This window comes from Cimex lectularius, unplaced genomic scaffold, assembly GCF_000648675.2.
Source record: "Cimex lectularius strain Harlan isolate CLEC.00 unplaced genomic scaffold, Clec_2.1 scaffold68, whole genome shotgun sequence".
NCBI classification, from domain to species: Eukaryota; Metazoa; Arthropoda; class Insecta; order Hemiptera; family Cimicidae; genus Cimex; species Cimex lectularius.
Window position 1 is genome coordinate 480,693 of NW_019392732.1, and position 15,343 is coordinate 496,035.

Here is a 15,343-nt window from a genome sequence, read left to right on the forward strand (position 1 = left end):
ACGCCAAACAAATCAAATGCGCAAGAAGTTGCACAATAAGAGAATGAACTGAAAACCCATCTGAGCGCACGGCAGTGCGCAGTCCATATCCCAGCAAGCTGCCATGCTTACCAATTCACCCTCGACTTCCTCTTAAGATGTGCTTTTGAAATGTGAAACATAAATTAACCTTTAAGTCCTTAGTACATGGTAAAAGTTTGATCACTTAATATTAACCCGTTTCGGAACGAGAGAAGTTCAAAATTTGCATTTTTGTTTCTCACTGACACACTGATCATTAACATTATAGGGTTCCTCCCAAATAGATCACAAGAAATATTTGTCACAAATGTTTTTTTTTTGCCTTATGATCTTGCATATTAGCCATGGTACGAATTCTTGTGTGTTCAAATTGGGGGTTATCGGGAAAAAAGGGCCAGAGGCGACGGTGGGAATCGAACCCACGACCGCGGCGTGAGAGTCTCTCATGCTAACCACTCGACTACCGCGGTCCCCCAATCACAAATGTTATACTATAAGTACCACGTACATATTGGACGAAATACTACCACCAAAGCTGGGACCAATAATCAAATTCCTCCACGAACTCACCGGCGAACTGTAAGTACAGAGTAAGACACATGATAGCTCCTAAATGTGCAGTATTCAATCCCCTTAATAAATTTTACGTTTCCGTCTACATCACTACGTTTATCATGATTCAATATTAATTTTTTTTTAGTGATGATGGAAAAACATTTGCCGGCTGTATACTGACTATATGGTCTATTAGTCACACTGTCCAAGAGATGTTGAACTGATTGGCACTTGATCATTTTACTGGGTTCGTTCACTCTACGCGTTTTGGTTTCAAGCCATCTTCACTGAAGAAAATGATTGCTCATTGAACCAACATCTTTAACCTTGTAGACGTCACCACAATATCTCATAATTACAATATGAGTTGACTTAAATTTTTGATACTGTTCCAAGTGGCATTCTAAAGAATTCAATTTTCACAGTATTGTAAATACGATTATTTGGAGATTGTGAGGTGCGGTCTGATGTCGTGTTGAGAGTGCCATCTACACGGAAAACAAACACTTTGAGACCTGAAGATGATCTCAATAAAGATAGAAACGTTGGCTCGATAAAGAAAATGTTTTTCTAAAACCTACGTCACACCAAACCGCATCTCACGATCTCCGAATAATCATTGGCTAACGGTCACTAAACACCACACATTTGTAAATACGTAAATTCTTCGTAAACTAGAATTTTTCAGTCAATTTTTAATTTTAAAGTCTTTGTCGAAGTTGGATAAAATTCGTTAGCAAATCCCCCCCCCCCGTGTAACATTCTGCGGGAGCTTATCTATTCATACCTCGACTCTTTATTAAATCATATTTATTGTTTTATGACTAGACTTCTCGCTTTTAAATGGTGATGACTCCCATCTCGTTACTTATTTAGAAGCTAATTTTGAGCCATTTGTCTCGACGTACATAATAACCAATTCGCCGACTAGAGTACCCGATTTGATATAAATTTGGCTTTGAAATCAAAAGTTAATCCCTCTTTTCGATTAAAATTAGGAACTGCCTTTGGAAACAAGGAAATGCTTCCTTTTTTACACCAAATCATACAAAAATTAAAACCAATCTACGCCTTGCAATTAAAGATCATTTCCCATTCTAACCTTGCGTTGTAACAGTCTAGTAGTCCAATAGACTGATTTCAGTTTACATTTAAGTCAGGTTGAAGAAATCAATGGTATCTTGAGATTAAAAATTTATTAATTTTATTCCTCGTTATTTTTAAGAAGAAACATTGGATCTTTTAACCTAACTGCTAACGCGTGTGCAACTTCTTTCCTTTCTGAAGAACATATTATGATGGATCCTTCCACAATTTTCAGGCTTCTATTAACAGAAACGAATAATGAAACGATACTCTACGCAAAGAAGGGGAATGTTTTAATCTTAATCAACTTGTTGTTATTTGCTTGACCACAATAACAGGAGTGGAATCAATTATTGGCCGAAGCCGGACGGTAGAAGATAGGGCGTGGAGTTGGCTCGAGATAAGGAGCCACCGTCACGATTCGGGTAAATGATCCCCTCCTTTATTTTCAACACTGATCCCAGCCTCTGATTGTCACTTTAATTAGAACGCAAAGGGAAAGCATAAACACGCTGGTACAACTTGGAGAAAAGACCGACGCGAAATGCAACCTATTTCGAGGTCTTTTTATGTGGAATGATTTGAGAAGCCGTTAGCGGACACTAAAAATGTTTCTACTTTGTTTCAGACACGTCAAAGTGGTACACGGAGAACCAGGTTCGATTTCATGCCCGCACTGCGATTTCAAAACCAAACATGGAACCCATCTCAAGAGACATCTGAGGGTCCACTCAGGTGCCAAACCGTACAAATGTCCTCACTGTTCCTTCACTTGCAACCTTTTGGTAAACGTTTAATTTATGTTTATCGTAATATTAATAAATTAAATCAAAACAGGTTTGACAAATGTTTATTTTTTTATGTGTGGTTGTTAGTGACCGTTAGCCAATGATTTTTTGGAGATTGTGAGGCGCGACGTAGGTTTTAGAAAAAAATTCTTTGTCATGCCAACGTTTTGATCTTTATTGAGATCATCTTCAGGGCCTGGGATTTATAAACATTGTATAAATTTTACAAATAAATGTTTTTTTCCTCACCTGCTACATGTATTTGTAACATATAAACAATGTTTATAAATTCCAGGCCCTGAAAATGATTTTATTAAAGATCGAAACGTTGGCACGATCTAGAAAATGTTTTTCTAAAACCTACGTCACACCAGACCGCATCTCACGATCTCTGAATAATTTATTTTTTTATTTTTTCATTAAGAATTAGATTTTAGTGTTAGTCACTATGAAACTCTTCATTCCCTCAGTTTGTGTTAAGACAGCTTTAAGGAGCCTTCCCATAATAAGTGATTATCATAATTTAAGCATTTACTTTGTTTGTGAGATAATATTATAAAAAATAACACTATAAAGAAAAATAATTTTTCTAGCCAAAATGAAAAATTAGTTTCAATTAAAAGAATTGATATTACTGCGATAGAAATGATAAACGGTGGAGTGAGTGTACAATCTTTTTCAAAAGATAATTCCTGCTACAGTTAGTGGTTTTCTACGATCCGGATTTCAAGCTTATATCTCATCATCAGGCTGAGTTCTACCACCAGGTATCTCGACATGAAATGGAAGAATCTTTCAATTCGTGTCGACACGTGGTTGGAGAACTCCTACTATAATTTAGTCTAGCTTCAATATTATTATTATTATTAGTGTATGTGATGTTTAGTGACCGTTAGCCAATGATTATTTGGAGATCGTGAGATGTGGTCCTGAAGATGATCTCAATAAAGATCGAAACGTTGGCTCCATAAAGAAAATGTTTTTCTGAAACCTACATCACACCAGACCGCATCTCACGATTTCTGAATAATAATAGTAACGTGAAATGCGATGTAAAATAGAAAAGACGTATTGGGAATATTTCTAAATGAAAACGATATCGACATTTGCCTAGTATTAGAAATAATAATAAATCATCATACTTCAAGATTGTAATGGCGCAGCGGTGCAACACAGAATGAACATAGCTCAATCCTTTTTTCAACCCATGGGGTGAAATTTAGGTAAAATAATTCGCCCGTCATTTTAAATATTCAACAAAGATACCTCAAGTTAATAGGCAGTTCTTTCGCGAATGAAAACCATTTACATTTATTGTCAAACATTTTATAGAAGGTGAACCTATTTGATTGTCAAGCGTTCGCCAAAGAATACGGTATACGGTCTCGAAGGTATCATACATAAAAGGATGGCAGGTTCCTCTAACACTTAATTTTTGGAACAACACTAAAGCTAAATATCAGGAACCATATATTGCCCCCCTAATCACAACTTCATCATTCCGCTCCAAAGCAAGCTCCACCAACCTCCTATTTTGTCTTGGTCAGAGGTGGAGAATACAAAGAGAATACATTTTTGGTGGAGAATCCTTCGTGGATCTCCAGGCTATCAGCCACCAAAGGAAAGGAACTTAGAAAGGCGATATTATTGCCGATAATGGGCTGCAACAACCATTACAAAAGTAAGCCAACTGATCCCAACAAAATATCTGTAAAATATCTTTACTTCAAGAACAGTTTCTTCAAGTATTATTAAAATCATAGAAAACTTATTCATGTTTTGACTACTCAGTACACACTTACAAAAACACTTCTTCGAACTTTCTTCCTAGACACTGAAAACAACACCAAACTAATATTCAAATATACATGAAAAATTTGTGTCACTGGCAGTATTCGAGCTCACGATCTTCGAATAAATACTCAAATTACCTAGAAAAAATATTTAAGCCAAATGAAACCTTATCTAATGTGATTCAAAAAAACACACTTCAAGAAGAAGTAAATAAATTTATTTATTTCATTTATTCGTTCCGGGTCATTGATGACTTTCCTTTTCAAAAATTTATTGTCTGAAATTAACTCTTCTTTATTACAAAATCCGAAAAGGTGCACTACGCCGAAGGTTAGCACTTTCGGGGTTCGTTTTTGCATATTTCTTTAAGCTTGAGTATTGACTTCTTTAATTTGTAAGTGAACAAACATGTCATTTAAAATAAATGAACATAAGTGTGAAAACATAAACAATTAAAGTAAATGGAAAAATAGTCCAGCCACAAGACGCAGTGAACTATCTAGGTATGATACCGGATTCTTAACTGAAATGGAGAGAACATTAAAAAAAGAAAAGTACTGGGTATTAAAAGTAGTAAAGATATAGACAATTGACTTTTGGGAATAAGTAGTAATATTATGGCATATTACAATTAATTAAGGTTTTTAGTTGAGATGAAAAAAAATTAATGGTACGAGAGGGATTCGAACCCACGACCTTCGGCTAGATACGCCGCTGCTCTACCACCTGAGCTATCGTGACCTCGATCCACTCGGACATCAACTCCGAAGGTCGTGGGTTCGAATACCTCTCGTGCCATTAACTTTTTTTTCATCTCAACTAAAAACCTTAGGGGACCGCGGTAGCCGAGTGGTTAGCATGAGAGACTCTCACGCCGCGGTCGTGGGTTCGATTCCCACCGTTGCCCCTGGCCCTTTTTTCCCAATAACCCCCCAAATTTGAACACACATATACGAATTTGTCACATGGCTAATATGCATAGTTCATAACGCCAAAAAAAAAAAAAAAAAAAAAAAAAAAAAAAAAAAAAAAAAAACCTTAATTAATTGTAATGTATTAATTGGTCAAGCGGACCACGAAATTATTGAAATTATGGCATATGGTCGATTCCCCTTCAAGTGGTTCATGCCTGGTCATCGAGACCTGAAGATACCGGTCATTTTTACTGAGATTATTTGATATACACAAAAGCATAAATTACGCCTCCAAGGAAGTCCAAATATCTAAGTCACCCAGTTATAAGAACAATGGCACCCTGCGAGTCGTTTGACGAGGACCAATCTCAACAAACTTCCTTCTTCAAGTTCAGTTTTCACATTAAAAGAGTAATAAAGTTACCAGAGATTGAAACCTGAATTGAATGAATGAAATATATACACAAAAGGTATAATTTATGGAAATATATATCTGGAAGGAGGTAGTTATATTCGAGGATGTAATGGTACTATGTCTTCACGACAGTACAGGTAGAGAGGCTTATTGAAATATCACATTTTGTCTCAACTTTTCATTGTCATAATGATATATATATATATATAGTTTTTTGAATTTTTTTAAATAAAAAGGTTAAACTTTCTTGATTTTGGCTATGTGATTATTATTTTGTTCTAGGAAAACTTACGGAAGCACGTGCTTTCCTCAAAAAGGCACCCTGGTCTGTCTTTGTACAAATGCAAGACTTCGGGCTGTGAATACACTACCAACTACTCGAAAGAGTTCAGAGCCCACCTGGTACAGACACACAACGAAGAGATGGGAGCTGCAGCTGCTTATGTAACAGGGCTCTACCATCCATCGCAGGACGCCCAGAAAATCGAGAATCCTCTGGCGGTGCGACAAAAGAAAAAGTAAGTTCAAAACCAACTGCACAATCAATTAATTAATTTTTTTAATTAAGGTTTTGGTTCAAATAAAAAAGTAAGTGTGACAAGCGGGATTCGAACCCACGACCTTCTAAATGCTAAATACGCCGCTGCTCGACTTGAGCTATCGTTTTTATTTTAACCAAAACCTTCATTTAATAAAATAATTAATTGAAAAGAATTTATTTGGCCAAGCGGACCACGAAACCTTCTATCTAACCCACCGAATTAACTTTAACCCCCCCCCCCACCAATTAAATAAAAGAGAGTTTCAGCACTGATTGGTTTCTCGCCACACTGCCTCCTGGTCTGACAGGTCTGTCATGCGGACCACGAAACCTAATAAAATGTAATAAGCAAAATGAAGTATACTTCACTAAAGCTCTCCGTGGCGACTTCATTTGTCGCCGAGAATCAAATAGATTACACGACCCATGAAAAAATGGCAAAAAGCAAGGAAATTCAAAAGGTGGGGGTTGAGATGGGAAGTTAGTGTCCGAGTGGATCCGAGTCACGATAGCTCAAGTGCTCGAGGAGCGGCGTATTTAGCCGAAGGTCGTGGGTTCGAATCCCGCTTGTGACACTGACTTTTTTATTTCAACCAAAACCTTAATTTAAAAAATTAATTAATTGAAAAGTATTTATTTGGTCAAGCGGACCACGAAACCTAATAAATGCAACTGCACAATGTTATATTGAATAAACTTTCTTATTGCGCATTTTAACTTGCTATTGCTTCACCAGGCGCTTGAGTTAACATTTATTAACCATTTCGTGATGTATTTTAATATCGTTTTAAGGTGTTTTTCAGAAACGTACAACCATTTCGACGTATCATATGTACCTCATTAATGTATAATTGTGTAATAATTAATAAAATTATATGTCGAAATGGCTGTATATTTCTGAAAAACACCTTAAAAATGATCTTAAAATAAGCGAACAACCACGAATGAAAAAGAGAAGAATAACTATTTTAATTTTCAATATGGACAATTAAAGCACTTCACGAAAATCAAAAATAATTCAGTAAACAAGATACGTGTGAGATAGAAAGGTCAACGTGGAGAACAGATGTATTTTTTTAAAGCTGATTTTGATTAATTCCTACGTAAAATAAATACTGATGTTTGTATTAATATATTATGTACTTGCCCATTGTGCCACGTACGATAAGTAGTGGTTGCACCCATCATTTCTCACAATGTATTCGTTTAGTTTGTCTGATTTATTTCACACTTTAATTGTTTGTTCTTCTTAAACTACTAATCGTTGAGAAGGACAAAAAAAGCTCAATAAAACCTTAGCTTTGGTAAAAACGATTAATAACGAGTGTTATATGTAAAACCTTATAACAGTAAGAAACTTGTTAAAAGAAAAACTCAATAAAACGTTTATCGGTTGAACGTTCAATTTCCCGAATGTTAAGCTGTTTATTTCTAAATCAAATTTGCGAATATAAAGCAAGATTTTGAATGTTACGTATTGTCAGTAATGCTTGTTTAATGCGAAAGTACTATAAACTTCTGAAATACAAACAGCACCAATTATAACTAAAATTTTACAATTTCATTTTACTTTGTCTTTTGGCCATTTTTCCGAAAAACGGACAGGGCAATCACCGGCGATTGTGTACCTTGTTAGAAAAAATGGGAAGGAGAAATAGTAATAAGGAAAGTGAGAGAGGTCCGGTGAGAGAGAGAGAGTGAGAGTGGAGTGAGAGTGAGAGAGAGAAGGGTGGGAGGAAGAGAGGAAGAGGGGAGTGGAGAAAGTGAGAGAGAGAAGGGAGGAAGTGGGAGAGGGAGAGGGAGTGAGAGAGAGTGAGTGGAAGGAGAGGGAGGGAGAGAGAGAGTGGAGGGAGAGGGAGGTAGAGAGAAAGAGTGAGAGTAGAGTGAGATGGAGAGAGTGAGAGTGGAGTGAGAGTGAGAGAGAGAAGGGTGGGAGGAAGAGAGGAAGAGGGAGCGAAAGAGGGAGAGGGGAGTGGAGTGAAAGTGAGAGAGAGAAGGGAGGAAGTGGGAGAGGGAGAGGGAGTGAGAGAGAGTGAGTGGATGGAGAGGGAGGGAGAGAGAGAGTGGAGGGAGAGGGAGATAGAGAGAAAGAGTGAGAGTAGAGTGAGATTGAGAGAGTGAGAGTGGAGTGAGAGTGAGAGAGAGAAGGATGGGAGGAAGAGAGGAAGAGGGAGCGAAAGAGGGAGAGGGGAGTGGAGTGAAAGTGAGAGAGAGAAGGGAAGAAGTAGGAGAGGGAGAGGGATTGAGAGAGAGTGAGTGGAAGGAGAGGGAGGGAGAGAGAAAGAGTGAGAGTAGAGTGAGAGTGAGAGAGAGATGGGTGGGAGCGACGAGGAAGAGGGAGAGGGGGAGAGAGAATGGAGGGAGTGGGAGATGGAGAAGGAGAGAGAGTGAGAGTGGAGTGAGAGTGAGAGAGAGAGAGAAGGGAGTGAGTGGGAGGGGGTGCGGGAGAGGGAACGGAAGAGGGAGAGGGTGAGAGAGAAAGAGTGGGAGAGAGGATTAGACAGAGAAGGGAGAGGGGGTGAGAAGATGGAGAGAGAGAACTTTAAACTATAAATAGAGAATAAATATATGACTATTTCAGAAATAGATAACTATCACAACTGATTATTTTTAGCGTTTATTAAATGTACATTTGTAAGATTTTTTCTTGTTGGAATTTGAAAAAGCCATACAATTTTATTATATGAATGCTTACACATTGCTTTTATTATTTACTATCTGTTGGACTAGTGCACAAAACAAAATTTGCCTTTTTTTCTTTAGCAAAAACTACAGTCGTATAATTCAATAATAATTAATAATTCAATCAATCCTCATATTCCTTTGATAAAAATATTGCCTATGAGTATATTATTTCCACAGAATGGAGTTTATTGAATAACTTGAAATCGAGGAGTTATCATTATGATTAAATTCTCTCCTTTCCCGGTTTACGGTTGTGTTGGTGTAAATAACAGTTTACCAACTTGAATAAATAAATACTAGCAAGTTAATAACGTTCGGTTTCCCAGTTATCTACATATAAGTTATCCGTAGCGATTATTAATAAAGAGCTAACATTTACGGTCGGAAATATAATAATTAAAGGAGAGTGGAGCGTTTTACTTAAGAGACGAATGTGCTCAATTAATTTGCCGCTCGAACAGAGATTCGGCTCTTCTAACTGTAAATATGGACGTGATTAACATTATATACTATATTTAAAAATTAACGGTGGAAGGTATCACGATCGGACTTCAGTTACGATACCAAACGCCCCCATTGCAGCTTTAGATTAACACTTGCCGATTTCCGACTCGCATATCTCGAATAATTGATCTCCGTTTTCATCGTGTCGGCAATAATTGGGACAAATATATAAGCACTATGTCCCTCCGAAGGCGATCCGGTGACAGGATCACGCTGTTCTTGCCGCAGACCCCTTTCACGAGAAGTTTCAAGTGGCAAAGTACATTAATTTACGCATGTGCGGCTGAAATCACAATTCTCTTTTGGGAAAATTTATATTACTCAATGCGATTAAATGTCATAAGTGACCACGCAGGCGTAACGGTACGGTCTCTCGTCTTGAAAGAGGTAAAACTATTATAACCCATAGCCGACATCAATAATCCATTACCCAGCTATTTCGCGACCAGATCCTGTCTAAATATATATATATATATATATATATATATATACGGACGGGGGAGGCTGCATAATCATCTGTACTGCGGGCAGCATATTTTCGTTCCAAGTTCAAGCGCAGGTGCGTGGGTAAGGTCTCGCAATGGCTTAGTGGTGAGACCCCTGGCGGGTACTATTATCCTAGGGGTCCCTAGGAGAAGAGGCTGTTTCTCATTCGTGGCCGTGGACCGTAGTACTTGCGCATGACTTCCGTATTACCTCCCGACCTCGCGGGAATCGGAGCGATAGGTCTGCTGAAGCGAACAACCATCGAGGAGCTAAGACTGCGCTGACGGAGTCTCTCGAATGGTGGCGGATGTTTTTCGGTGGTGGCCGTCTGGACTGCCTTTACCTAAGGCATGGTCTCCTCTAGGGGGGTGGTTAGAGATTCCACTTAAATCGAAACCACGGCTGGAACGCATCCGAAGGTTTCGACGCTGGCGGTGTCCCTACAATCTGAATGCTGCGGCGGTAACACTTTTCCGTCGTATGCAGAAGTGCGTCAGCTCTCATCTTGAGAATCCAAACGTCCGATAAGGCCGAATAGGCTAGGTGCGGGCGTTAAAGATCCTCTTGTCTTGTTGACGATTAGTAATCGGGACCCAAACTGTCCCTACAACCAGGGAGATAATTGTCTTCTCTATCTACGGAGTGCGTGGGAGACTTGGCCGATGCAATTCGACCCCTTTTGGGTATCCCTTTACGCGCGGCACACGGTTGAGCGCACAAAATTAACCCACCGCCTCGGAAGTGGCAAGTCGGCATATCGATAGTTTGCTGCATGATGAAGTGAACTTCTACCCCGAACTTCGCGGAAGAAGCAGATTTCCGCGCGCGGAGGTGAGTCGCTCCTAACTTGGGTATCTAAACATGTGATAAGGCCTAATCGGCCAGGTGCGCACGCTAAAAACCTCAATGTTATATGACATTGCGACCCCAGTGGGAAACATATACCCAGCTATCTGTGTGAAATTAATGACGTTAATGATTATTAGGGACGAATCGTTCAGCATTGCGTAAAATTGGTGAAAACCATTTAAATTAGGTACTACTTTAAAAAACCTATTTAGAACAAAGTCTGACTTTCAGATTTCTAAAATAAAAGCTATATCGCATGAATATATAAATTTCCTATTGGCATCAATAAAAACTTTGTCCAATTTCCTTTCGGATTCAAGTAACGCCCAAAGAAAGTCCAGCTAATCAACTGTTAAATCAAACATTTCGATATTCGTTCGAAATGTTAAACCGCCCTACCGACTGCCATTTTCCTCTTGGCATTCAACAAAAACGTTTTGCACAAACAACTTTTATTTTAATCAACTGAATACAAATGGTGTTGAGATGTTACTAGTATTATCTAGCAAGACTAACGAATAATAATAATTAGAGTAATCCGAAGGCTCGTTATTCCAAGTTTGACTATTATAAGGGGAGAAAATGCAATTTACGCTGCTTAAAAAGATTTTAAGCATATTGTTTTGCCTCTGTCCCTGCAACCGGGGGAAAGTGCTTCAAGGATTCTTAGATATGAGGGTAGATATCAGGGTGAGTTTAACTTCTGCTCCCCCCATATTTTTTATTTGAGCGTTTTTGTGAAAACCCGGAGGCACGTAAATTTTATTATTTGTATAGTTTCAACAATTTCCTCGAATAACATCGATTAACAGGACGTTCTGCATGTAGCTCATTAAAACGTGATGAGCCTGGTGCAAATTTCTCATTTAACATAATCTTCTTTTTTCTATTTTTTCGTAAAAATAGATTTGTTTGCTAATCGAGAAGAAAGTTGAAAAATAGCGGAGTTATCCTTGACAAATGTTTATACCTGGAATGTCACACTGATTTGTGCATGACGTGACAAGCCCGGGATTCAACCACCTGTGATGCCATAGTGGTGAATCTGTTTAGACCAGGAACTATGTGAGGTTGAGAATGCAAAAATATGGCACCACAGAATCTTTTTTGATTATTGTTAAGAAGATCATACTGAACTGGAAAATGCATGTTTCCATCTGGAAAAGTGGTCCCTATGGTGAGGAGGGGATAATTTGGAGGTGCCCACGAGAAATTACATTAAATCCGCTCATTGCAGTGGGTACAATAGATTCAAAACTTTTTCTACAAAAAATTCTGGTACAAATTATTTGTACAACAAGGACAAGCAGGACACCACTGTTCTGGTTGGCAACATGCATTTTCAGTTCAGTGCGTCCTCCTGGACCAAAATGTAATAATAAACTGAGGTACAACTATCACAATCCTCCTACCCAGATCCCGATCTTAGTGCCCATCAGGTTATCAGACAATCATCAGATTCCTGACATTCTGTATCTGAAATGACTACGTTTTCGCATAAACAACTGGTGATATTAACTTTAATTTTGGACGAAGAATAATATCTGTGTAAGGATTTGATTAAACAACCATGCGAAATAAAATAAATTTTTTGATTATAATTTAATTCAAAATTTCCAAAATATTACGTTTATAATGGCAAAAGTATTTTCAATATTATGGAATCGAATTATATTGTATATTTATATACAATACATTTTACATATAACACGAACCAAAAATGTTTGTACAATAAATAATGTATAAACCGAATTTCGAACACATAACCTGAAGTAATTTACAATAAACGTTTTAAATTTTGTTATTTAATGGAGATCGATTAATTAAGTGACCGAAATATCACCGTGATTGTTTGCTACTGTCAAAAAGTGGTATACATTTTGTTTTTCAAGCCGAAATTTAGCTGATGTGTGGTAAATAACTTGTGAAGAATGTGCGGTGTTTAGCGACCGTTAGCCAATGATTGTTTGCAGATCGTGAGGTGCGTACTGGTGTGACGTTGATTTAAGAAAAACATTTTCTTTATCGTGCAGACCTTTCGACCTTTAATGAGATCATCTTCAGGGCCTAGGATTTACAAACATTGTTTAAATTTAACAAATACATGTACGATGTAGACAAAAAGTGAATTTATACAATACAAAAAATTATTTTTTATATTCGATCAAAATATTTGTACTCACACAAAGTGTTTGTTTTCTCATTCTTGTGTGTCGTGTTGAGAGTGCCAGTGAAATATTGCTGTTTTACGTTTATATGCGTTGGATTTTGAAGGGGTGGAGAATAAAGTCGGGATAGAAAGACATTTTTATATGAGGAATTGCAAGAAAAAAAACGTGCATAATATTCGGCTTGATTATCCTTTTAGGATTATATAGACAGGGATAATTAGGGAAAGAAAAGCTAAATTGTTGATCAATTAGACCTTGCAGAAATGTTGGATGTGTGGAATGTTATGATTATTTTAAATGTTATATGTTTTGTGTGATTTGATGATGAGATATGTACGTTATCGATATTGAATTTGATTAATGATATTGGCGTAACTGCGGCTGAGTTTACATGCGTAGGATTTTGTTTGGGGTTTTTGCAATCATAGATATGTTGCTTTACTCTGTTTATGATTGCAAAAAACCCAAACAAAATCCTACAGCACTGGTTACCCACAATTTTGAACACCAACACAAATTCGACTTCAAGAATCCAAAAATACTACACACAGAACAGTACAAACATAAACGTAACTTTTGAACACCAACACTTTGAGTGAGTACAAATAAATTTGATTGGATATTAAATTTTTTTGCATCGTATAAATTCTATATTTTCTTCATCGTACATGTATTTGTTAAATTTAAACAATGTTTGTAAGTCCCAGTCCCTGCAAATGATCTCAATAAAGATCGAAACGTTGATGGTAAAGAAAGAGTTTTTCTAAAACCTACGTCACACCAGACCGCATCTCACGATCTCCAAATAATCATTGGCTAACGTTCACTAAACACCACACGCAAAGATCGAAACGTTGGCACGATAAAGAAAATGCTTTTCTAAAACCTAGGTCACATCAGACGACATCTCACGATTTCCAAATAATCATTGGCTAATGGTCACTAAACACCATACACATATAAACTAATATTTTTGTATTAACGAAATACAAAATATTTATTTTATTTATTCAAAATATTGTCTTTTGGCAAATACATCACCAACATGGGCCTAAATGGGCTGGTAGATGAAGGTGGCGCTTAATCACTTATTCAGATTTCTGTATTTAATTAAATATTTATTGTCTTTTCCAGGAAACCGAAGAGACTGGTTATAGAGCATAATCTTGAAGAGCTAGCGTACGACGCTGGGGAATCTAAGCTGCCGACCTTGGCATCGGTCGCTTTGACTCCTGCCAAGCCACATCCTGACGACGACGTCATCTTCCTCCAGGTCGGCCCGGAAGAAGAGTACGACATGGTCGTACCTCTGTACCACCAGCCGTTCCCCAGCATCGAACCGTTTGCGTCTCAAGCAAACTACGACCAAGTGGAAATCGAGACGACCCCTGATGACACCGTCTGATATTTGGACTCGAAGCACTAATTTTCCATAAGAAACCATTTTCTTATGTTCAAACATGGACGTTCGAGTTTATTTTAACGCTCATACATTTCTGAATTAATAATAGAGTTTTTCTTTTTCTTGCACTTATTGACAACTATGGGATTTTATTTTTTTATGATTGTAATAAAAAATCGTGTGTACACAAAAGTTTTATAAATTGTTCCTAATAAATGAGCACAATTTAAGGCTTGTATTTTCTAAAGTTTTAAAAGAATCATACAAACAACTAGAACGCTGTTATGTAGATGGTCGGTGCGTTTGTCCTTTTTGTAGATATTTTATAGACCCAACAATGGAATGATTGTTTACTTTTTGGAAAATATGGCTCTACTTACAGAAGTTGCAGGCAGCTATCTCGATTTCGAGTAATAAATACTCATGAGGCGGAAATACAAACATGTCTCTGGCCATGAATTGTAAGAAAGGCTTGTACATCCACCGCCAACGCGACGTTCCAATGATCAGCTGGTTTCTCGGCCTATTTGCATTAGGTCGGTGGCGCGGCGCGGAACCGACCCCCAAGAAGAATACATTGAAACGAATGTAACCCCGCACACTAGACCGGTAGGGCGGCGCGGCTCGGAACCGGAGGAAGTTCCCAAGGAAGTGCCCACATTAGAGGATGAAGGTTTATTGTGGCCAAATTGGATGAGCACAAGGGTGAGAAAGGATAGAGTACTCCACCACCCTAATCGAATATATGGTAAACCCCGGTGGCTGGAAAGGTTAGGACATTTGGCTCCCAAATACTCGGTCGTCCTTAAAAGGACAATGAGGATCTTTAACGTCCGCACCTGGCCGAATAGGCCTTATCGGACGTTTTGATTCTCAAGATGAGAGTTGACGCACTTCCGCATACTACTGATGGGTGTTACAGCTGCAACGTTGGTGTAGAAGCTGTCCACGCCCCGAGGGTCCAAGACGAACCTCGCTTCCCGCTTCTCATTCCGAGTGGTTGGGTCCGCATTGAGCATCGAACCGTATGCTGCGCGCAAAGGGCTACCTAGACCGAAATACATCAGCCTGATTTTCCGCGCACTCCCTAGATCGACAAGGCCAACCCAGAGAATTGAGGCTCCCCTAGCGT

At 38.2% G+C, this 15,343-nt stretch overlaps 1 protein-coding gene across 2 annotated transcripts in view; it reads left to right on the top strand.

Annotated features, from left to right (window-relative positions):
* LOC106661443 (zinc finger protein 43) overlaps positions 1 to 14,386 on the top strand; it is a 127,510-nt gene extending 113,124 nt beyond the window's left edge. Inside the window, exons 10-12 of one of the 2 annotated variants that reach the window (XM_014384837.2) lie at positions 2,291 to 2,447; positions 5,856 to 6,091; positions 13,944 to 14,386. In XM_014384837.2, coding sequence (XP_014240323.1) covers positions 2,291 to 2,447; positions 5,856 to 6,091; positions 13,944 to 14,214 — 664 coding nt within the window. In that variant the 3' untranslated portion in view covers positions 14,215 to 14,386. Of the gene's footprint in view, positions 1 to 1,897; positions 2,082 to 2,290; positions 2,448 to 5,855; positions 6,092 to 13,943 lie in introns of those variants that run through there. The other variant, XM_024226871.1, reaches the window with a different exon arrangement.
* The last annotated feature ends 957 nt before the right edge of the window (positions 14,387 to 15,343 follow it).